The 25,421-nt window shown below is 45.5% G+C and overlaps 1 protein-coding gene across 4 annotated transcripts in view; it reads right to left on the bottom strand.

Annotated features, from left to right (window-relative positions):
• The window catches only part of LOC122921959 (NACHT, LRR and PYD domains-containing protein 3-like), a 121,058-nt gene that overhangs the window by 28,272 nt on the left and 67,365 nt on the right, over positions 1-25,421 (bottom strand). For 3 of the 4 annotated variants that reach the window (XM_044272307.1, XM_044272309.1, XM_044272310.1), the window contains one exon: positions 22,699-22,869. In XM_044272307.1, coding sequence (XP_044128242.1) covers positions 22,699-22,869 — 171 coding nt within the window. Of the gene's footprint in view, positions 1-22,698; positions 22,870-25,421 lie in introns of those variants that run through there. The other variant, XR_006387076.1, reaches the window with a different exon arrangement.

The raw sequence follows: 25,421 nt of genomic DNA, 5'->3' as shown, positions 1-25,421 counted from the left end.
TGCCTGAATCCTCTGGATATCAATATTTGCAACTTCAACATTTGTTTTTTGGCCTCTTTAAAGGGAACCTGTCACCGGGATTTTGGCCATAGAGCTGGGGACATGGGCTGCTAGATGGCCGCTAGCACATCTGCAATACCCAGTCCCCATAGCTCTGTGTGCTTTTATTGTGTTAAAAAACAGTTTTGATCCATATGCAAATGAACCTGATATGTGTCCTGTATCCGGAGAGGAGTCCAGCGGAAAGGAGCCCAGCACCGCCCCGCGTCCTCCGAATCTCCTCCTTGCTGGCTGACGTCACAGAGCTGGAGCGCCGAAATCTCGCGATGCGCGAGCTAGCGCAGGTCTTACTATTTAACAATACTAGGCTGCACTGTTGTCTGTTAAGAGAACATGGCGTGCACTGCTCTCAGCACGCACCATGTTCTACTTAGAGGCACAGTGGAGAATGAGGGACTCTCTCCCTCCGTCCACACTGTGACTTGGCTGCCGCTGCCACCAATGGGATCATTGGGGATGGGCTGTGGCCACTGCACCACCAATGAATGTTATTAACACATTAATTCAAATGTAGGCAGTGGGTGCTGGCAGCGGCATCACATACTCATCCCTCTATAAAAGGGCATGCAATCTGCCGAAACCGCGGCAATTAACCCCTCAGGTGCCACACCTGAAGGGTTAATTGCCGCCGGGTATGTGATACTGCCACTGGCACCCGCTGCCTACTGTCACTGCCGGCCCTGTGAGAGATCTGAGGAGATCAGATAGACTTGCTGCACGTGAGTCTATCTGACAGGTTCTAGGTGTTTCCTTTCAGTTTGTTGTTGTGGGCGGGAACCCACCTCTCCACAGGTTCAGCTCACTACTTCTCACCATGCGGTTGATATTTCCTTCTAGAGTTCCTGCTGGTTGTTTGTGGATCCCTTGTTCTACACTCTTCCCAGGCTAAGTTCCGCTTTTGCTCTGTGTTGTTTGTTTCAGTCTAGGCCTCAGGGAGACGCTGGCCCCTTTACTGTGGAAGGTACCGTCAGTCTCATTCCCCGGTCCCTAATCTAGGGTTTGCTACAGTATTAGCAGGGTCTAGGTACGAGACTGTTATCCTATGCTGTCTGCTTATCTGGTGTACCTGTTATCCATATTACCCCGTGACACCTACACTTAAATTAATGTGTTAATCACATTAATTGGTGGCGCAGTGCGCTCCCCCCTGTATTATAAAATATAACCATTGGTGGTACAGTGTTATATTCATTGGTGGCAGTTTCAATTGGAGCCCCAGCAGTGTAATTGCGGGGCTCTGATCAGTTACCATGACAGCCAGGACGCTACTGAAGTCCTCCATGGTAAGCTCCCTGCATGCACAAAGCCCAGGGCAGCAGGGTGTTATGCCTTTTCAGAAGTATATACAGTTATATTTACTTATTCTAGTTATAATGGATATTCATTGACTTTAAGAGCAATGTTAGTTTATATTCACTATTTTGTATGGATTTTTAATGTAGACCAAAGTAAGTCCATGGAAAGATTACTCCGTCGTTCAAAAGAACTAATGTTATTGTAACAATTAATTATTTATTTAGACAGTTAGAAGATACACAACAACTGCAGAAGTAGACACTTTACTATATTTTGTATCTGATCATGAATTCCACAGTGTGAGAATTGTCTAGATTTTCCTCAAAGTATATATTCATGTATCAAAGTTTGTTTCTCAGCTCTGAGATAAGGACTCAATGGACGCAGCTGGTGCTAATTATATCTACAGTTTGGTATTTGCTAATAAGCAGAAAGTCTATGATATATATGGACACTTATAATCAACCTTAGTTTTGTATAAGAAAATCAATAAGACATATGTATTGGGTTATATTGTTACGTCTTTTTAAGGACATTTATATATCTGTTATCGTATATGTTTTAGGGACGTATATATTCCTAGAATTAATTCAAAACAGCTTATGGATGGACTTTGTTAATGAGTATCTGTAAAGATGTGGTATTTTACTAACAATCAATTGACCGCTGGTGTAGCAGAGGAGGCACGGATATCTCTGTGAGAAAACAAAATGTATTCATATTATTATTGGTTTTATAAGTCAACAATGTGGGAAACATTCATATGGCGTCTAAGAGTCTGTCTCTAATTGGTAATAAGTGTCAAAATTAAATCAGTTCGCTTTGATTTAAGCTTCCAAATACCAGGTGTTTGTGGTGAAGATGAAGTCAGACTTACATAGTTAACTCTTTAAGGCATGATGCGTGTGACTTATACAACAGTGCCACCTAGGTATGGGTAGGCAACATTACACTAGTAGCAAAAGTGCATTCTGGGTAGTGTTATGAAGTCACATCCCTTATCAATGTACACGCCTATCATCGAACAATGATTGGAAAGCTTCAAACTAGGAAAGTATGTTCATCTGATCTGAAGTTTTTGGTTAAGAAACCACATACAAGTGGTAAGAAAAAAAGAAAGAGGGAAAAAAGGAAGGAGGAAAAAACAAAGAAAAGAAGGGAGATCCCTAGAAAAGATCTGGATTTTAGGTAAACCTCTTGGGAGCAGACTTCCCCAAGACTCTGCACATCACTTGACCATTGGGTAATGTAAATTTTGCTTTATGTAGTATTGGTATAAATTAATTGGCTTGATACTTAGCCAAACCCCGCTTATTGCGGACGTATAGTGTTAGTATCACATCAGTGTCAGCAACATTATTATTATTATTTTTTTTCATCAGATAATTTTTATTTGACATTTTCTGAAAATCACAAAAATACCAAAAAAGAAAATAGCCTGCACAGTATTCATGCAACAGTTGATAACAATAGAATCATAGCATAACATGATCGACGAAAGAATTACTTCCATGAGTGTGCAATATGTCAGCAGGCATATCATAAGATACACATACGATCAAGTAATCTAGTTACACAGTATACCATGTACAAACCACATTTCCAACCAATATAATTAAATGAACATAGGACCAACCTTCCCTACCCAACTAAAACCCACTCCCCCCCCTTTTACCCGAGCGATGGAACGGATCCAGAACTCCAACATCGGTTATCTTATTAATATATCCTAAGCATAGCCATTAGTGTACTTCTCCTATCTGATTAACATTTCACTTCACCCCCATCCTACCTAGTACTGAACACTATTATACATCGTACATCCATAGCTAATTAAGCTAAAGGAAGAGAGGCTAATCCGGGCACTGTATCCTAAATTTCTCCCAATGATCCCATATTTTGTTAAACTTCATTACACATTGTCTTTTAACATATACACCTTTTTCTAAGCGTATTATATCTGACATCCTACTGAGGAATTCTCCCCTAGACGGTGGTTGAGGTCTAAGCCAGAATCTGGCTATTAGTTTCCTAGCCTGGAATAGCAGACACTGCACTCCCAGACGATGATGGCAATTTTTGACGTCTAATATTCCTACTATACACGTTCTCGGACCAGGCGGAATCGTGATATTAAATGCACCTTTTATTAAGGCCAGAACCGAGGACCAGAAATTCCAGAGCACCTATCCGGCATAAAAACTCTGGCGTCCTATACACCCAGTGCAATAATAACAACTGGGACATACGCTGCCCCTCACAAACAGACAGTTGCAGGGTGAGCGCTAGGATCGATTTCCACTGCTCTTCTGAAATCGGCCCAACCTCACTTTCCCATTTAGATTTAACTGCTAAAACCCCTTGTTTCATCGACTTCACATATACGTTTCTGTATGTACGAACCGGATTCCAAAAAAGTTGGGACACTATACAAATCGAGAATAAAAACTGAATGCAATGATGTGGAGGTGCCAACTTCTAATATTTTATTCAGAATAGAACATAAATCACGGAACAAAAGTTTAAACTGAGAAAATGTACCATTTTAAGGGAAAAATATGTTGAATCAGAATTTCATGGTGTCAACAAATCCCAAAAAGGTTGGGACAAGGCCATTTTGACCAGTGTGTGGCATCTCCCCTTCTTCTTACAACACTCAGACGTCTGGGGACCGAGGAGACCAGTTTCTCAAGTTTAGAAATAGGAATGCTCTCCCATTCTTGTCTAATACAGGCCTCTAACTGTTCAATCGTCTTGGGCCTTCTTTGTTGCACCTTCCTCTATATGATGCGCCAAATGTTCTCTATAGGTGAAAGATCTGGACTGCAGACTGGCCATTTCAGTACCCAGATCCTTCTCCTACGCAGCCATGATGTTGTGATTGATGCAGAATGTGGTCTGGCATTATCTTGTTGAAAAATGCAGGGTCTTCCCTGAAAGAGATGACGTCTGGATGGGAGCATATGTTGTTCTAGAACCTGAATATATTTTTCTGCATTGATGGTGCCTTTCCAGACATGCAAGCTGCCCCTGCCACACGCACTCATGCAACCCCATACCATCAGAGATGCAGGCTTCTGAACTGAGCGTTGATAACAACTTGGGTTGTCCTTGTCCTCTTTGGTCCGGATGACATGGCGTCCCAGATTTCCAAAAAGAACTTTGAATCGTGACTCGTCTGACCACAGAACAGTCTTCCATTTTGCCACACTCCATTTTAAATGATCCGTGGCCCAGTGAAAATGACTGCGCTGGTGGGTCTTGCTTAGAAATGGCTTCTTCTTTGCACTGTAGAGTTTCAGCTGGCAACTGCGGATGGCACGGTGGATTGTGTTCACTCACAATGGTTTCTGGAAGTATTCCTGAGCCCATTCTGTGATTTCTTTTACAGTAGCATTCCTGTTTGTGGTGCAGTGTCGTTTAAGGGCCCGGAGATCACTGGCATCCAGTATGGTTTTACGGCCTTGACCCTTACGCACAGAGATTGTTCCAGATTCTCTGAATCGTCGGATGATGTTATGCACAGTTGATGATGATAGATGCAAAGTCTTTGCAATTTTTCGCTGGATAACACCTTTCTGATATTGCTCCACTATCTTTCTGCGCAACATTGTGGGAATTGGTGATCCTCTACCCATCTTGGCTTCTGAGAGACACTGCCACTCTGAGAAGCTCCTTTTATACCCAATCATGTTGCCAATTGACCTAATTAGTGTTGATTGGTCTTCCAGCTCTTCGTTATGCTCAAATTTACTTTTTCCAGCCTCTTATTGCTACTTGTCCCAACTTTTTGGGGGATTTGTTGACACCGTGAAAATTAAAATTAAGCTACCGACTGGAGATAATGTGATCTGGTCGGCAGAGAAAAAGACCAAGACTGCACGTCACCTTTACATGACTCCCTGAACTAAATGAAATTGTCGCTACCCCCGGAAAATCTGTACGGGAGGGCAACCTTAGGTTCAGGTCGGCCTGGTACCCGCCACCGGAACAAGCCTCCTGTGGTCTCTGGATCTGCAAGACTGTTGCGCGGAGGTCAACTAACTCCAAAGACAGACCCTGCAGCTGTTTGACCAGTGCAGACATAGGATCCATAGCAGCACTGCCAAACAAAAAATGGCGGTTAATAATGTCACAATGAGGTATGGGAGGGAACACTACACTAACAGGAGGGAAGGGAAAAATCACTAGGCCTCAACGCTAGGGAAAGGGTCACCTCCTGTAGAACCCTACTCCCTGCCTTGACTCCTATCCATATGGGCACACCTTGAAGGTAGGAATGCCCACATACCGGAATCTAGAGACCCTAAAGAGCCCTATGGGTATTGGCAGGGCTTGAGACGACCCGTTCATTCCCAGATGAAGGAAACAGCTTCTCCCTGAGGCCTAGTAACAACAGACACGGGGAGGGTCAACAACCCACAAAGAAACAAGACACTTCTGTAGTGAGATAGACGAGCAGGAACTCTAGAGAGGACAACACACCAATTCTTCCAAAACCAAATGAAGCTATCAACCGCATAACCAGAAGGGTGAGGTCAGACTATATAGGGGAAGTGTAATGACCACTAAGCTACACCTGAAACAAGGGGTGTCGTCATACACAACAACACTTAAGCAAAAGAGGCTGTTAGATCCCTTCACGTGTAGCCAGTCTCTTTGATCTTTTGACATCTGTCACGGGAGGGACCATGACAGTAATTTGATCTTCAGCTAAATCTCTGTAGAAATGGAGTTCATGAGGAGGCATGAAGTACAGAGAGGAGGGTGCGGGTGATGTGGATAATGAGCAGCAGCTTTTGTCTGTCCCTCATGTCTCCTCATGAACTCCATTCCCACATAGATTCATTTAACCCCTTAGGGACACAGCCTTTTTACACCTTAGGACCAGGCCATTTTTTTGCAAATCTGACCAGTGTCACTTTAAGTGATGATAACTTTAAAACGCTTTGACTTATCCAGGCCATTCTGAGATTGTTTTTTCGTCACATATTGTACTTCATGACACTGGTAAAAAAAAGTTTAAAAAAAATATTTTTTTTTGCATAAAAGAATGTCAAATTTACCAAAAATTGGGAAAAATTAGCAAATTTCAAAGTTTCAGTTTCTCTACTTCTGTAATACATAGTAATACCCCTAAACATTGTGATGACTTAACATTCCCCATATGTCTACTTCATGTTTGAATTATTTTGGGAATGATATTTTCTTTTTTGGGGATGTTACAAGGCTTAGAAGTTTAGAAGCAAATCTTGAAATTTTTCAGAAATTTACAAAAACCCAATTTTTAGGGACCACTACAGCTCTGAAGTCACTTTGCGAGGCTTACATAATAGAAACTGTGGTGAAACCAACCTCGCCACTGGGTTTTGGAGAGGCCTGTTTAAAAGCCTCTTGCCTCAGGATTATGGCCCATACTAACTTTAAAGAAGACAGGCCGGCCGCACAGCTTAAATCTGTCTTTGGAATTGTATTTTGTTATGTGAGGGCACCCAGATGGCTAGTTTAATTGTATTCGTGTGGTCTGAGTGCCATTCACCTAATGATATGCACTCAGACTTGAGCTATCTGGGGATATGTTAAATGTCTGTGGTTGCTGGGAGGGTGTGACATTGTGTGTTTAAATGGTGATTTCTGTCCTGTTGTCCCCACATGTGTATTGGCGATCTCCCCTTTGTCCTGAGAGATAATTGGATTATCCCTCGGTTGTCTCTGGGGCAGAGAGGAGGAAACCATGATGCATTGTGGGGATGTGTTGTATCTGTTCGGTGTGTCGCAGTCTCCATTCTGGTCCCCTGGGGGCGTGTCCACCAGATGGGGACCTGCATAAATACGGGCGGGTAGCCCTCAATAAAGTGTTCCTGTTTTATCCTTCATCATGTTGAGACTGGTGTTTGGATAACTGATCAAACTGGGGGATTGCTATACGCTGAAGATTTGCTATACTCCCCTGGCGTAACTACTAGCTCTTGTAAGAGCTGTTCCTGCTCTCTGGCTGTAGGAGAGGTTCACCCACTGGAGCCTGAAGCCTTGTCGTAGGTCCAGCGTGGGTGGAGGACGGTGAGACACCAACCAAGCTGCGGCGGTTCGTGGGGTCTGCAGGGCGTACGGTGTCAAGTGGAGTGCTTGGAGTCTTCGGAAAGCACTAGGAGCATCTATCGACGGAGGTACCCGGTCGGGGTGCTAGGAGATCCGTTACATTGGTGGCAAGCAGTGGGATGGCGTCCTAATGTGAGGAGAAGCAGCTCGGAGACACCGTTCGTGGAGTATATTGAGGGCAACGCTAGTATCCGTACAGCGCCCCTGGCTACAGCAGGATGGAATCGGCTAGTCTTCGAACAGCGTTCCACTACGAGGAGGATGATGACCCGGACTGGAGGGATGCAGTCCGGAAAGGCGTCTGGCACGAGGCCCTGGAAGATGTACAGCGTCGGCGGGGTGAGTGTCTCCCCAGTGAGGAGCAGCAGTTGCGGATGCGAGTGGCCCTGCGAATGCCCCTTCTGGGAGAGGAGCCCCTGAATGAGTGGGTGACAGAACTGGAGAGCCTGGTATGGAAGGAGCTTTGGCTAGATGACGCCTACCAGGCACTCTGGTGGTATGTGATTCGGCACTCCCCCTGGATGGCTGAGCACGACAGACCCTAGGGTGAGGATTATGATGGCCCTGGCCTGTTGTTTGAGGCCTTTGCAGAACCGGAGTTTGGAGATGCTGGAGGGTCCCGGTTCTGGGATATCTATGACTACAGAGAGGCTATGCATGATTGGGCAACAGCGAGAGAGGTGAGACAAGACCTGGCATCTCTAGTGACAAAGGAGTGGGAGCTGGAGCAGGACTACCAATACTTCTTCAGCTCAATTCGGTCCCAATATACACTGCCAGAGAGCTGGGTGGCAGTCCCAGACCTACAACCCTACAGCTGGGAAGACCCGACTGAAGTATCCCCTGCTTCAGTACCAGCTACAGAGGTAGGGGTCCTCATAGACTGGTCCTGTGAGGAACCACAACAGGCAGGTGGAGACGGGACCGAGGTCTCTCTACTGGCCCTACAGGGATGCTGGGCCGCCTGCCCAGATCTCCAGCGGCAGTGCATATCACAGGGAGAGGAGACAACCGGTCTCTCTCCCCAGCGGCAACCTGAGTTCCAGGGGGAGGAGATGCAGGGTCCCTCTGCCTTACAGCAACCAGAGTCCTGGGGAGGAGAGGCAACCGGCCTCACCTTCCACCAGCAGCCGGAGATACCGGGAAAAGGGGAACACAAACCCCTCTGCATGGGCGCAGATGAGACCGCGGGCTCGGTGCCAGTCCTACAGGGATGCTGGACAGTCGGTCCAGATCCCCATCCATCTCCGCAGGGATACCAGGAGGAGGAGGTAAGCGAGCCCTCCCCTTCCCAGCTACTTCCCAACAGAGTTCTGGGGGCAGGGGATGAGCCTGCGCTATCCACTGATTTCTTCCCAGCGGAAGAGCTGGCATCAGGGCAGAGCGCAGTCGGCCTCTGCCCTCCCCTATCCTCTTCTCCAGAGCCGGACTCCCCACCGGCTACCCCAGCGGAAGAGCTGGCATCTGGGCAGAGCGCAGTCGGCCTCTGCCCTCCCCTATCCTCTTCTCCAGAGCCGGACTTCCCACAGGCTACCCCAGTGGAAGACCTGGCATCTGGGCAGAGCGCAGTCAGCCTCTGCCCACCAAGTACCTACAGCTCCAAGCTGGAGAACCACAAAGCAAGGAGTAGCAGATGCACACTCAACAGCTGGGGACATACAGAACAGAGCCAGGCCCCAAGATTCAACAGGTCCAGTATTGGGTTGTGGTTGGACTGCCAGACTAACTCAGGTACTGACCGTGAGGTCAGGTATCTGGTTAGTCTTCCCTGGGAGGGGGAGATGTGTGGCGAAACCAACCTCGCCACTGGGTTTTGGAGAGGCCTGTTTAAAAGCCTCTTGCCTCAGGATTATGGCCCATACTAACTTTAAAGAAGACAGGCCGGCCGCACAGCTTAAATCTGTCTTTGGAATTGTATTTTGTTATGTGAGGGCACCCAGATGGCTAGTTTAATTGTATTCATGTGGTCTGAGTGCCATTCACCTAATGATATGCACTCAGACTTGAGCTATCTGGGGATATGTTAAATGTCGGTGGTTGCTGGGAGGGTGTGACATTGTGTGTTTAAATGGTGATTTCTGTCCTGTTGTCCCCACATGTGTATTGGCGATCTCCCCTTTGTCCTGAGAGATAATTGGATTATCCCTCGGTTGTCTCTGGGGCAGAGAGGAGGAAACCATGATGCATTGTGGGGATGTGTTGTATCTGTTCGGTGTGTCGCAGTCTCCATTCTGGTCCCCTGGGGGCATGTCCACCAGATGGGGACCTGCATAAATACGGGCGGGTAGCCCTCAATAAAGTGTTCCTGTTTTATCCTTCATCATGTTGAGACTGGTGTTTGGATAACTGATCAAACTAGGGGATTGCTATACGCTGAAGATTTGCTATACTCCCCTGGCGTAACTACTAGCTCTTGTAAGAGCTGTTCCTGCTCTCTGGCTGTAGGAGAGGTTCACCCACTGGAGCCTGAAGCCTTGTCGTAGGTCCAGCGTGGGTGGAGGACGGTGAGACACCAACCAAGCTGCGGCGGTTCGTGGGGTCTGCAGGGCGTACGGTGTCAAGTGGAGTGCTTGGAGTCCTCGGAAAGCACTAGGAGCATCTATCGACGGAGGTACCCGGTCGGGGTGCTAGGAGATCCGTTACAGAAACCACCCAAAAATGACCCCATTCTATAAACTACACCCCTCAAGGTATTCAAAACTGATTTTACAAACTTTGTTAACCCTTTAGGTGTTGCACAAGAGTTATTGGCAAATGGGGATGAAATTTGAGAATTTCATTTTATTGCCTAATTTTCCATTTTAACCAATTTTTTCCACTAACAAAGCAAGGGTTAACAGCCAAACAAGACTGTATCTTTATTGCCCTGACTCTGCCGTTTACAGAAACACCCCATATGTGGCCGTAAACTACTGTACAGCCACACAGCGGGGCGTAGAGTAAAAGGTGCGCCGTTTGGTTTTTGGAAGGCATGTTTTGCTGGACTGGTTTTTTGACACCATGTCCCATTTGAAGCCCCCCTGATGCACCCCTAGAGTAGAAACTCCATAAAAGTTACCCCATCTAAGAAACTACACCCCTCAAGGTATACAAAACTGATTTTACAAACTTTGTTAACCCTTTAGGTGTTGCACAAGATTTAATGGAAAATAGAGATACAATTTCAAAATTTCACTTTTTTGGCAGATTTTCCATTTTAATATTTTTTTTCCAGTTACAAAGCAAGGGTTAACAGCCAAACAAAACTCATTATTTATGGCCCTGATTCTGTAGTTTACAGAAACACCTCATATGTGGTCGTAAACCGCTGTACGGTCACACGGCAGGGCGCAGAAGGAAAGGAATGCCATACGGTTTTTGGAAGGCAGATTTTGCTGGACTGTTTTTTTTTACACCATGTCCCATTTGAAGCCCCCCGATGCACCCCTAGAGTAGAAACTCCAAAAAAGTGACCCCATTTTAGAAACTACGGGATAGGGTGGCAGTTTTGTTGGTACAAGTTTAGGGTACATATGATTTTTGGTTGCTCTATATTACACTTTTTGTGCGGCAAGGTAACAAGAAATTGCTTTTTTGGCACCGTTTTTTTTTTTGTTATTTGCACCATTCATCTGACAGGTTATATCATGTGGTAATTTTATAGAGCAGGTTGTCACGGACGCGGTGATACCCAATATGTATACTTTTTTTTTATTTATGTAAGTTTTACACAATGATTTCATTTTTGAAACAAAAGAAATCATGTTTTAGTGTTTCCATAGTCTAAGAGCCATAACTTTTTCAGTTTTTGGGCGATTATCTTGGGTAGGGTATGATTTTTGCGGGATGAGATAACAGTTTGATTGTTACAATTTTGGCGTAGATGCGACTTTTTTGATCACTTTTATTACCTTTTTTGGGAAGTAAGGTGGGCAAAATTCCAATTTCATCATAGTTTTTAATTTTTAATTTTTATGGCGTTCACCGTTCGGGTAAAGTAACATTACCGTTTTATAGATGAGGTCGTTACGGACGCGGCGATACCAAACATGTGTAGGGAATTTTATTTTTTTGATTTTTAATCAGTGATAAATGTGTTTTTTGATTTTTACTTTATTTTCACTTTTTTCACTTTTTTTTTTGACCCAGACCCACTTGGTTCTTGAAGATCCAGTGGGTCTGATGTCTGCATAATACAGTACAGTACAATATATATTGTACTGTACTGTATTTTACTTACACTTTGTCTGAACAGATCTATGCTTTCAGCACAGATCTGTTCAGAACCATGGACAGCAGGACGCCTGAGAAGGCGTCCTGTTGCCATGGGAACCTTCCCCGTCTGCTCAGTAGTGGCCAGAACTGCGCAGACGGGGAAGGGTAAGGACGGGGCTTGGGGGGCTGCCTGGAAGCTCTCTCCCTCTCCATTCGGGGGACTGCAAAGGCACATCAGGATTACAAAGCATGATTTGCCACCGACTAATGAGTTTTAATTCTGTTAAAAGATTTCAATTACCCGGTGACTGAGTGTTTACTAGTTTATGCGGTAATTGGCGGCAGTATTAAGCCTCAGTCACACATCTGTGTCCATGCTCAAATCCGTGAAAAGGTGGTCTATGATGGTCAATGAAAAGATGCCTCGGTGAAGGATCGGTTTGTCAGTTTTTTTCTGTCCGTGTGTCATTCCTGTTTCACAGACACTGTGCAGTTGAAAAATAATGTTCTCGCTCATATCATTAGGAGACCATGGATATAGCTGCTGACACTAAGCAAAAAAGTGTTAGCTACTCCTCTCATCTATACCCCTACCGAACTAGTCAGTTTTAGCTTAGTGTCTGTATGAGGCAGACCTTCCTGCTTTGCAGGGCACCTAGCTGCCATTTTTATTTATTATTTTAGCTTGTTATTTTACCTTTTTACCCTTTAGGCATGGAAAACAGACATCTTGCCTCTCTGTTTACTTGGGGAGATAGGCAGGTGTCAGTTCCCCTCACCGCCTGACCTCCCCCAAGAAGGCAAAGTGGACCAGGGCAGCCCAGCTGGGATCACCTCCATTCTAGCCTCCCTACCACCTCGGTGCTAGCGGCTGAAGAGGTGATCCTACTTGTTCCGCGAGGAGGGGTGAAGAGAAGGGGATGAAGATGGGGTGAATATGGTCAACACCTCCCCCCTATCTGTCTACCAGGTTATCTTCTCCTTATGGAGCGTTTATTTTATAGCTGAGGTGTACACTGCGGTCCTTACCTTTGGATCTGATTCGAAAAGTGTATTCCTGGCAAATGTATGTGCTCTCTAGCACAGATTGTAGCCTGCTCTTTTTTCACAGTGCAGTTGCCCTGTCTCTGCTCCATTACCTCAAGTTGTCTAAGACCAGTCCTGGATCCAGCATCACTCAGTCTTCCTTTTGTCCAGTGAAGGAGGTTGGTTTGGCAACACTCTTATGCAACATTCCTCTCTGTGGCATGGCTGGGATGCTATTGACCCCTGAGGACACAGTTTTTTTCCCTCTCAGACGATTCCCCATTTACCTATGATTTTCAGTTTAAACCTCTGATTGGTTTCTATTGTGCCTGTTCATCTCCCTTGGCCACACCTTATCTCTGTCTTGATGAGTGACCATATTCCATTTTTTTTTTCCTCTTTTCTTCCACAAGGGAGTGTCTACTCTGGTACTCTGCCTTCTGCCCAGTTGATTCTTCACAAATCACCAAGTTTTTTACCTATGTTCCGTACACATCACGTACACATTGGGTAGAGTTTTCTATGGGTTTTCCTGTTGCTTGTTAGCCAGATGTCATACATACCCGGATTCTACAGACCCTATTTTGCAGACCTCCCTCAGTTTTCCAAGGGGCTTATTGTCATGCAAGACGTCCTGGCTTTTCAGTCCGGACTTCCACACCAGGCCTGTGGTACTCGATATCCAGATGTACCTTCCGGATATCATTTTCAGCCGTCTGAAATGCTTCTCCTTCTTAAGGATATTCTGTGCTGGTATCCACTTCTTCTGACGTATCTCCAACCTTTGTTTAACTCAGTTTTCCTCTTTCTGCCCAGTCTAAATCAATGCGTGTTCTACGCTCTCTGGCTGGCCCTCCTGGTTCATGCTCTTCCTGTCCTATTCAGGGTTCTTTTTCCATGCGGGATCTCATGGCCAGCCTTAGATTGTTCTGGTCTTTTGTTCCCTCCTCATTGTACTGCTTTAGAACGTCCCATGGTCTCCTGTGTCCCCCAATGATACGGGCAAGAAAATAGGATTTTTTGTGCTTACCTATAAAATCGTTTTCTTGCTAAGTTCATTGGGGAACACAGCTCCCACCCTGTAAGTACGTTGTTGGCTCTTCTTGATGGGTCCTACCAGTTCTTGGTTCTCACCCATCTCCACTTCTCTTCTTATTAGTTATCTGTTGGATTCTCGTGGCTGCTCCTACTACTTTTGTACAACCTAATAAGCTCAGTGTATACAGGAGGGGTATAGCTAAGAGGAGGAGCCAACACTTTGTATCTTGGTGTCGCCTCCTAGTGGCAGCAGCTGTACCCATGGTCTCCTCTGTCTCCAATGAACTTAGCAAGAAAAATAATTTACAGGTAAGCACAAAAAATCCTATTTTCAAAGCATCTCTTCCAAAATGATCCATAGTTTTCATTGACCCATAGACTATAATGGGCGTGATGGATCCGTCAAGACGTATAAAACAGAGCATGCATCCATGCTAAAACATAGATGTTTGAATACACACTTTAAAATGAATGGGTGAGTGTGCTGTCCATCAAGAACATGTACAGTAGGAATATGTGAAACAATGATGTGTGAATGAGGCTTTACACTGCCAGATCATTGCTAACAAGCGATACTACGAATGCTTGTTAGTGAGGATCTGGCAGACTATCTGCCTGTCTCATACAAGCTTAACACTGAAGCCTGGTCTCTGCAGCATCTACAGAGGGGCCAAGATCTCCTCATCCAGAGGAGGAGTCACAGTGAGGTGCGGTGCAGGACAATAGAAGAGAGAGGTCTTTATTCACAAGAGGATGTACAGAGACGTTTCCACCCTTCTTGCTCCTTCTTAGCCATGTGATGGAACATCTTACTTATTATCAGGTCTAGCACCATCATCAGGAGACAGATGGACCTGTGCGGTGGTCAGTCATTACATATAGAATTATAATCACAGATTTTACAGAGCAGTACAGTGTACAGTGGATGTGTTTGGTATTACAGAGCAGTACAGTGTATAGTGGATGTGTTTGGTATTACAGAGCAGTACAGTGTATAGTGGATGTGTTTGGTATTACAGAGCAGTACAGTGTATAGTGGATGTGTTCGGTATTACAGAGCAGTACAGTGTATAGTGGATGTGTTCGGTATTACAGAGCAGTACAGTGTATAGTGGATGTGTTCGGTATTACAGAGCAGTACAGTGTATAGTGGATGTGTTTGGTATTACAGAGCAGTACAGTGTATAGTGGATGTGTTTGGTATTACAGAGCAGTACAGTGTATAGTGGATGTGTTTGGTATTACAGAGCAGTACAGTGTATAGCGGATGTGTTTGGTATTACAGAGCAGTACAGTGTATAGCGGATGTGTTTGGTATTACAGAGCAGTACAGTGTATAGCGGATGTGTTTGGTATTACAGAGCAGTACAGTGTATAGAGGATGTGTTTGGTATTACAGAGCAGTACAGTGTATAGAGGATGTGTTTGGTATTACAGAGCAGTACAGTGTATAGAGGATGTGTTTGGTATTACAGAGCAGTACAGTGTATAGAGGATGTGTTTGGTATTACAGAGCAGTACAGTGTATAGCGGATGTGTTTGGTATTACAGAGCAGTACAGTGTATAGAGGATGTGTTTGGTATTACAGAGCAGTACAGTGTATAGTGGATGTGTTTGGTATTACAGAGCAGTACAGTGTATAGTGGATGTGTTTGGTATTACAGAGTAGTACAGTGTATGGCGGATGTGTATAGTATTACAGTCGGGGGAAGGGGATGGGCCAGCAGACCCTTCTCATTTACCATTTTCTATGCCCCTTTCACGTTTTTGAAAAAGGTGCATATGTAAGACGGCTCAGAAGCTGTCTTACACTTAGGACTGGTGCTGGATGCCCCGAAGTTAAGGAGAGGCCTGCCCCTCATAACTTCGACGGATTTACCGCCAGTTTAGGGCTTTATTAATGCTAATAATAGAATCCAGAATTAGGGATTATTCTAGATTACAGTGGTACTGTACCTACTATACATGAAAAATGTAAGCCCTTTGCACACATATTTGATCATATGTGTGTTGGGCCCATTTACCGGCGTCAAGGTGGCTTCCACAGATAGGTACCTAACACTATCAGAACTGCCTCTCCTGGGCCTAAACTAAGTCTGTAAGGGTGAGCTGCCTACATGCTAGCTTTATGGATGTGCACCTGTGACTTCAGATGTGCTAGTCTAAATGTTCTTGTAGGGTTTTATTAAGAAAGGAGTGTAAAATGGCAGTCTTAATAAATTGGCGCCTAAGCGCTCACCTAGCGCCACTGCCTCTTTAAGCACCTGATAGGCAGGGTGTCGGGGGTGCCCCCACCAGTCAGATATTGTTCCTGAGGACAACCCATCAGTATCACAGTCCCAGAGAAGACATTTACAATGTAGCTACTTTCCAGCAGTTCTATCCTATGACCGGCACCACATCACTGAAAATCAGACTTACCATATTTTACAATTTATAAGACGCCCTTTTAGTAAGAAAAAAATCTTGCTAAAAGTGTCTTATGAACAGCAGTCAGGGAGATCCAGTATGGCCAGACCCCTGAGTGCTTCACTACTGATCATGCACAGTGCTCATACAGATCTGCCTGACCAGTGAGAGAGCTGGCAGGCAGTAGAACCATCCGTTCAGCGCATGGGGAGGAAGGTCCTACACTGTACTGAAAGGAGATGAAAACTACAGCTTAAAGGGAGTCTTTCACCTAATCTGAGCGTTTTAGACCGCTCAGATCAGGTTATAGACTCTTTAACCCTCATTACGATGATACCTTTGTCTTAGGTGTCCCTCGCCCAGATAATGAAAATAATACTTTTTAAACTTATGCAAATTACCTTCTGAAGGTGCCCAGGGGCGGCGTTACTGGGCGATGTGCCCAGAAAAACACACCTCCAGCCGGCGGACGTCACGAGCGGCACCAGAGGACGGCGGGCTGGGAACTGGCCCGCACCTGCGCACTGCTCTGCCCATTATGGGCAGAGGAACAGCTTTTCATATTGCGCATGCGCCGGCCGGCTGTCTTTAGTTGGCCAGCGCATGCGCAATATGAAAAGCTGTTCCTCTGCCCATAATGGGCAGAGCAGTGCGCAGGTGCGGGCCAGTTCCCAGCCCGCCGTCCTCTGGTGCCGCTCGCGACGTCCGCCGGCTGGAGGTGTGTTTTTCTGGGCACATCGCCCAGTAACGCCGCCCCTGGGCACCTTCAGAAGGTAATTTGCATAAGTTTAAAAAGTATTATTTTCATTATCTGGGCGAGGGACACATAAGACAAAGGTATCATCGTAATGAGGGTTAAAGAGTCTATAACCTGATCTGAGCGGTCTAAAACGCTCAGATTAGGTGAAAGACTCCCTTTAAGGACCCTTGATGATATCATCAATAGGAGGAGCCAGAGCAGGAAGACTGTACAGCTGGCACTGGTGTAGGGAAATTTGAGTCTTTACTAAAGTGGCTAAGTGTGTATAGCAAAGCTGCATGTGTGTAGCGGAGCTGTAAGAGTGTAACAGAACTTTTTGTCTGTAACAGAGATGTATGAGTACAGCATTGTGTGTGTGTATGTCAGTGCTGTCTGTGTATGGCAGTGCTGTGTGTATATCTGATCTGTATGTGTGTATAGCAGAGCTGTGTGTATAGCAGAACTGAGTGTGTCACACACAAATACTTAAAAATAACTTAGGTGACGAAGAAGCGTGGCCGGACACCACAGAGCAGTGACAGGCGACACATTTATTTGGAGGTACATTAATGAGGGGACCACATGCACCATTGCTGGTTGTTACACCTGAAGTTCTGGACCTCGATGCCTCCACTTCACTAAACCACATTCCCTTCATAGAGGATATAGAAAATATGTTTTCTTATTTTCCTATGTCTAAACCTGGGGAGAGTATTATAAAAGGGAAAATCCAGTATATGACATATAATACTATATATTGTGTAGATCAGGCATGCTCAACCTGCGGCCCTCCAGCTGTTGCAAAACTACAACTCCCAGCATGCCCGAACAGCCTACAACTATCAGCCTACAGCAGGGAATTGTGGGAGTTGTAGTTTTACAACGGCTGGAAGGCCGCAGGTTGAGCATGCCTGGTGTAGATGATAATACCGCCATACTGTGGTCACTTGACTCGCTGCTCATGTAATACTAATAGATGGATGTGTCCACCCTCATGTTAAGGTCTCCAGTTTCTCATTATATCAATACAATATCAGGACATGCCTGTAAAACCCTTTGCATGCTGCAAGTCACCTGACAACCACTAGGTGGCGCACACAAACTCATGTAGCAGGAGATATCATCTCACTGAGAGCCCTGTCACCTGTCTGAGCCGTATATGATACCTATACTACAATATAAAGTACCGCCACATACTGCACTCGTCATGCCACATCACAGTGTGGCACATCAGAGCTTTAACCCCTTCAGGACCAGCCTAATAGAGGAAATAATGGGGCAATAATAGTGATACAGATGAGGAGAAGCATTCTCTACTGGAGCCTGATATCTGATGATGTCACGTGTGGTTATAGACATGTCACAATTTAGGTTGTGATGTCAGCTTTATACTGCGACACGTTGCAGTCGGACAGTGCGCAGAATGCTGCTGAAGCCTCCAGCTTTACATGCCGATACATACGAGGTGAGATCACAGGCGGCCACAAACTCCAATCTGCAGCACCCTCCAGAGGCCGCGTTCACATGTGAGATTAAGAAGCAGCTTTCATTGCATGAATACTGTTCCATTTAAGTTCTAGACTGTTATTTTACTGTTTAGCCACAAGAGGTCGCTGTTTCTCATGCACAGCTCACTCTCTGCTCGGATAACAATATGCATCAGAGGTCTGGTTAACAAGACAGGAAGCAGTCGCCATTTTGTGAGGCGAGAAAGAGAAAGACTGAGGTGAATCTCTCTACATCCAAGTGCTTGGAAGCGTTCTTTTGTGACAAGTACCGCAGCCAAAAGTAGCTGGTCGAATCCAGGATCCAAATGCTGACCAGGAGAGAGGATGCCTGCCAGGAGTACTGCTTAGAGATGAGGATCGAATTACCTTTTCTGTGGTACCGCACGTTTGATTGAAAGACTGTTTGATTCGGAATCATCAGTGGAGACAGAGCAGACCCGAGTCAGTAAAATCGTGCACGTATTACATTGTAAGAGTGGCGTCTAAAGTATCAGAGACTTAGACCTGCCATTAGCTAGTTAGATAGATAGGGTCTATGATGGGGTTTATGTGTGTGGCAGGCTTTACATATTGTGGATCATTCATTACAAGGACTTAACAGTTAAAGTTGTGGTTCGCTCCTGAGAGCAGAGAGGACTTCACCATAATCTCCAGTCAGCCCAGCGTTTTATCGGAGTAATATATTAGGCACGTGTCACATTACCAGTTTTGGGAAGGGGAGGGGAAACACTGTATAAGCTAATAAGATTGTAAGCTCCTGTGTTGCTCCGCGGGCTAGCCTGTATATTACACCCCAAACAATCCTTCCTGTACTCTAGGGTAATAACAGGTATGGCGAGGCAGTGTTAAAGGGTTTCTGTCACCAGATTTAACCCTATTAAACTGGCTGACATTAGCAATGTGCTAATGTCAGCAGACCCTGACCCTAATCGTATGCTTCTGGATGCCCCCATTACTGCACAATTTTATAATATACTAATTAGCCTCTAGGAGCAGGATGGGCGTTGCGCCTGCTCCTAGAGGCTCCGTTTGCCCACCTGACGTCATGCCCTGCCGTCCTTGATTGACAGGGCCAGGCAGCGCTCATCGTCTCCGGCCCTGTGTGCTGGGACTGCGCATGCGCAAGATTTATCCGGCATACAGGGCCGGCCGGAGAAGACGAGCGCTGGCTCTTTCAATCAAGGATGGCGGGGGGCGTGACTTGCAGTGGGCGAACGGAGCGTCTAGGAGAAGGAGCAACACCCCCCCCCCCCCCCGTCCTAGAGGCCAATTAGCATATTATAAAAGTTTAAATTGTGCAGTAACGGGGGCATCCAGAAGCATAAGATTAGGAGAGTTAGCACATCACTAATGTCAGCCAGTTTAATAGGGTTAAATCTGGTGACAGAAACTCTTTAACTCTGCTCGCAGTAGGTAAATTGTTCCGACTACCATTAGAGGGCGCCGTGCTGTGCAACACAGGGGTCTCAGCTGCAGGCTGAGTGTATGTAACTTTATTTAATTCTAACTGTATTTCAGAGCTGCAGGTGATATTGATGTGCTTCAGTAAGGCTACTTTCACACTTGCGGCAGAGTGATCCGGCAAGCAGTTCTGTCACTGGAAACGTATGCCAACTGATGGCATTTGTAAGACTGATTAGGATCCTGATCAGTCAGAAAAATGCATTGAAATGCCGGATCCGTCTTTCTGGTGTGATCCTGCAAAACGGATCCGGCATTTATTTTGTTCACCTTTTTTTCGTTCTGCGCATGCGCAGACTGGAAGGACGGATCCTGCATTCCAGTAATTTGAATGCCGGATCCGGCACTAATACATTGATGGAAAAATGATGGCATTCAGGCAAGTCTTCAGATTTTTTGGCTGGAGATAAAACCGTAGCATACTGCGTTTTTATCTTTTGCCTGATTAGTCAAAAAGACTGAACTGAAGACATCCTGATGCATCCTGAAAGGAATGCTCTCCATTCAGAATGCATGGGGATAATACTGATCAGTTTTTTTCCGGTATTGAGGCCCTAGGACGGAACTCTATGCCGGAAAAGAAAAACGCAAGTTTGAAAGTACCTTAAAGGGAACCTGTCACCGGGATTTTGTGTATAGAGCTGAGGACATGGGTCCGCTAGCATACCCAGTCCCCATAGCTCTGTGTGCTTTTATTGTGTAAAAAAAACGATTTGATACGTATGCAAATTAACCTGAGATGAGTCCTGTCCCGAACTCATCTCAAGGACAGGACTCATCTCAGGGTAATTTGCATATGTATCAAATCGTTTTTTTTTTACACAATAAAAGCACACAGAGCTATGGGGACTGGGTATTGCGGATGTGCTAGCGGCCGTCTAGCAACCCATGTCCTCAGCTCTATACACAAAATCCCGGTGACAGGTTCCCTTTAAAGAAGTGTTTGTTTGCAAAAGCCGGTGTCTGTGTCGCTTTCCTTGTCTGTGACTTCTCTGTATCCTGGGAAGCCCTCCCCGGTACACGGCTTACACATACACAGCTTTATACTGGTGTTTTCTGGAGTTGTGTGATTTTTGCAGTAAAAGTCTATGGAAAGTATCACACAGAAGGGTTTTATTCCTGTAATTTTTCTTATTATGTGTTTTTTTTCTGCCTCTTTTCAGAAGCGCAGCGTGCTGGAGATCTGGCGGTTCTACATCTTTCACTATAGAGGAAAAACATTTCACAGACGTCCAAAAAGAAACACGTCTGAAAATGGAAAAAATCTGTTCTGTCCCCTGCTGATGCTGCTGCATTTTTTAGGGTCTTTTAGTGACTACTTTTAAAACATGTAAAACATTTCTGAAGTGCGGCTGAGTTCTGACCCCGTACGGGCTGATTAACACGCCAGTGATCAGTCCGTGTCCTCCGTGGACAGCTCACGTGTCCATAGATTTCCCTGTGTTTCCTCATATACCAGACATCTCAAACTGCGGCCCTCCAGCTGTTGTAAAACTACAACTCCCACAATGCCCTGCTGTAGGCTGATACCTGTAGGCTGTCCGTGCATGCTGGGAGTTGTAGTTTTGCAACAGCTGGAGGGCTGCAGTTTGAGATGCCTGTCATATACCCTTGTCTGTGCACACACCGTGGATCAGTGCAGAACCGGAGACATACAGAACTCCATATAGTCTCCATATAAACCGCAGGCACCATCGTGTTCTGTCTGTTCTCATCCACTGCAAAGTGAATTATAGTTACTATTACAGTTAAAAGTAAGAGAAAAAAACTAAAAAATCTTTAAAAAAGTAAAAATTCTAATCTCCCCATTTTCCAAATAAAAATAAAGAATAAAAAATAAACATAATTGGTATCACCGCATCCGAAAATGTCCGAACTATTAAAATGTAAAAGTGATTATCCCGCACAGCGATCGCTGTTTTTTGGTCACTTCACCGCCTGAAAATAACAAGAAAATAAAAAGATCAAAAAGTTATTAGTGACCCAAAATGGCACCAATAAAAACTACAGCTCGCCCGGCAAACAACAAGCCTCAGCCCTGTAGATTGAAATATAAAGAGGTCATGGCATCAGGATACGGTCATGAAGGAAATTTTGATTTTTCTAAGGTTTTTATTACTTTAAAAATTGAAAAATATAATAGAAACCATATAAATGTGATATTGCTGTAATTGTACCGATCCTCCGGATAGGGTCGTCATACCAGTTTTAGCACACCGCCAACACCGTAAAAAAACAACATAAAAAAATTGTGGAATTGTAGCCCCAAAAATAATTTTCTCCTGTGTTTTCAATACAGGTTATGGTAATTTAAATTAAAAGTACATCTTACGCCTCATGCACACAACCGTAGTCTCAGCCTGCGTCCGATCTGCTGAACTGATGTAGACCCATTAATCTCAATGGGGCCACAAAACATGCGGACATTACACCGTGTGCTCTTCACACCCTGAAGTCTGTCCTGTGGTCTCCAAAAACATAAAACGTCCTATTCTTCCCAAAATACAGCTGCGCGCATGAAGCCCTCAGACGGCTATGTGAACGGAAAAGTAAAAACGTTATGGTTCTTAGAAGTCGGTAAAAAAAGCAAAAGGAAAAATACCTTTCAGTAATGTGGAGAGAAGATGATAAATCTGCTGCAGATGACACAAACAGACGGTGCCAAAATCCGGGGTGCAGGTAAGGGGGGCGCTGACACAACTAGACCTGGTGCATTAGTCAGACATTACTAGAGACGTCACATATCAAGGATCAGTCAGTAGTTTATCTCATAGACATAACACTGGTGCGGAGCATAAAATATAATAAACTCCATGTATAACTTGTGCCCCACATGTCTCCGTCCTGTACACATCTCTTATACTCACAGTAATGTCTCTATCCTGCAGGCCGGACTGGACAGAGCCTCCATCAAGTCACTGAAGTGAGGACCAGACAGACGGTTACTAGACAGGTCAAGTATCTTCAGGGACCGGTTATTCCTTATTACAGATGCCAACTGGATGCAGGAAGTGTCTGGTAGATCATTAGCACCCAATCTGTAAGAATAAGAAGATGAGATGTGGGTGAGGCGTCCACAGAGCGTTAGTATAAAACCTGTAGATTGTGACTGTGGAGAGAAAAAGTCCCCGGCTGTAAAATCCATAAATGTCATCACTAGAAGCCGCCTCTTGTGTGTGGTGGATGTCAGGTATGGTGGCAGCTATATGATATGTCCATGCAGTGGCGTCTCTAGCTTTCAAATTTTGGGGGGGCACACTGGGGGCCAGGACAAAAGTAGGGGGGGCAGCTATAACAACGATACATTTACACAAGTACACTTAGAAATGCTGCGATATTTTACCCAATACCTAAAACCGCAACAGGGAAGAAAAGTCCAGCTGTCTGTGGATGACACTGCTATGGGGGGGATCTGTGGATGCCACATACCGTGTAATGTATAGCATCTTATGCTATATGGGTCATCCACAGATCCACCCCATGACAGTGTCATCCCCATTTCCCCCTCCCTATAACAGTGTCATCCACAGATCCCCCTCCCTATAACAGTGTCATCCACAGATCCCCCTCCCCGCCGCTCACAGGAGTGTACATTTGACATTTCTAAACCGTAATCCATATCCTGCAGTAACTTTAACTTTAAATCAGGATTAAGCGGCCGCTCATCTCTACTAGTACCTTAACCTTACACCACTCGGCTAGCTTCTGTAACAGGGCCAGGCTACAGCCTACAGGTACTGCCTGTTAGTTGTTATCGAGCGAGCGCTCATTTCTGCAGGTCAGAGGATACGGATTACAGTTTAGAAGAAATGTACACGCCTGTGAGCGGTCCAGACCAGAGTCGGATCCAGAGCCTGGTCTCGGGAGGGGCACTTCCAGATTATTTTCTGTCCACCGCCACAGAACAAGGGTGCTTATAGAACAGACTGCACAGTGTACCGGTATACTATATATTGTGGGGCACAGCGTGGCGGTATACTGTATATTGTGGGGCACAGTGTAGGCTATATGTGTATAACCAACATATTTGACATGAAGACTTACAGTTACTTGGCTTGGCCCTTGGGGGTCTCGGACGCCACTTCCACACTTTGGCCGGGGGCTCGGCGGAGCTGATGTGTTTTATCCTAATGAGAAAGATTTCATAATAAGGATTTGGAGAAGGGGCAGAGGGATAGCAGAGCAGGGAGAGGCCGGTGCTGCTACTAGGGGTTCATACCATGGGGGAGTAATAAAGCCCACCATAATGCCCCCCGGTAGTAATAATTCTCCTTATAATGTGACAATGCAAAAAATACCCCCTTATGCCCCCAGTTGAGCTAATGTCCCCCATAATGTGCCAGTATAAAATACCCCTATATAGTGCCCCCAGTAAATGCCCCATAGTGCTCCTCTCCCCCTTCCTCCTAGTGCCCCCATAATGTACCAGTATAAAATGCCCCAGTAGATGCCCTCAATGTCCCCCATAATTTTGCAAGTATAAATTACCCCTTCTTAGTGCCCCCGTAGATGACTCCACGTACCAGTAATAAGACCCACATTACATGCCAGTAATAAGCCCCCCATCATGTGCCAGTAATAAGCCCCCCAGCATGTGCCAGTAATAAGCCCCCCATCATGTGCCAGTATTAGGTCCCCCCATCATGTGCCAGTATTAGGTCCCCCCATCATGTGCCAGTATTAAGCCCCCCCATCATGTGCCAGTATTAAGGCCCCCCCATCATGTGCCAGTATTAAGGCCCCCCCATCATGTGCCATTATTAAGTAAGTACCCCCCCTTCATGTGCCATTATTAAGTAAGCCCCCCCATCATGTGCCATTATTAAGTAAGTACCCCCCCCCTTCATGTGCCATTATTAAGTAAGTACCCCCCCCCTTCATGTGCCATTATTAAGTAAGCCCCCCCATCATGTGCCATTATTAGGTAAGTCCCCCCCCCCCCCCCCAAGTATCACTATTGTAAAAAAAAATAAAAAATTATACTTACCTCAGTGTCAGCGATGCGATGCAGGCCTCTTCTGGCCTGTGTCCCACGCTGTATGGCTCAGGCGGCGCGATGACGTCATCGCGCGCCTGCGCCGGCCTCTGATAGGCTGCCGGTCTAGTGCCTGCAGCCTATCAGAGCAAGGGGAAGGGACACGCCTCTCCCTCCCCTGCACCGCCGCTTAGTGATGGGAAGTTCAGATCTTTTAGGTGAATCGGTTCATTTGAATCAGCTCATTCAAATGAACCAATTCATGAATCGGATATTCGGTTCACTTGGTGAGTCAGACTGCTGAGCTGACTCGCAAGTGAACCGAAGACTCTAGGTGCCGGTGCGCATGCGCAGATGCTTGATACATTCGATTCACTCACTACTTGCTGCGCTGCTGACTCAGTGCAGTCGGCTCGTCTTCTTCAGCTCTCTCTGAACTCTGATTACTAGTATTGAGTGAGTCAGGAAGAGTGATTTATTATAGTAAAGGGAAGCTGAGGCTGACGCCGGACAGGAGGACTCAGGAGTCAGACTGGAGTCAGGAGCTGTCACTGTGGTGTGCAATGTTACCCACAGTGACAACAGTCTGACACTGACAGTACAGTCCATAAAGGT

This window comes from Bufo gargarizans, chromosome 11, assembly GCF_014858855.1.
Source record: "Bufo gargarizans isolate SCDJY-AF-19 chromosome 11, ASM1485885v1, whole genome shotgun sequence".
Lineage (NCBI taxonomy): Eukaryota > Metazoa > Chordata > Amphibia > Anura > Bufonidae > Bufo > Bufo gargarizans.
The sequence above is the reverse complement of the archived record's forward strand: the minus strand, read 5'-3'. Positions and strand labels throughout refer to the sequence as shown.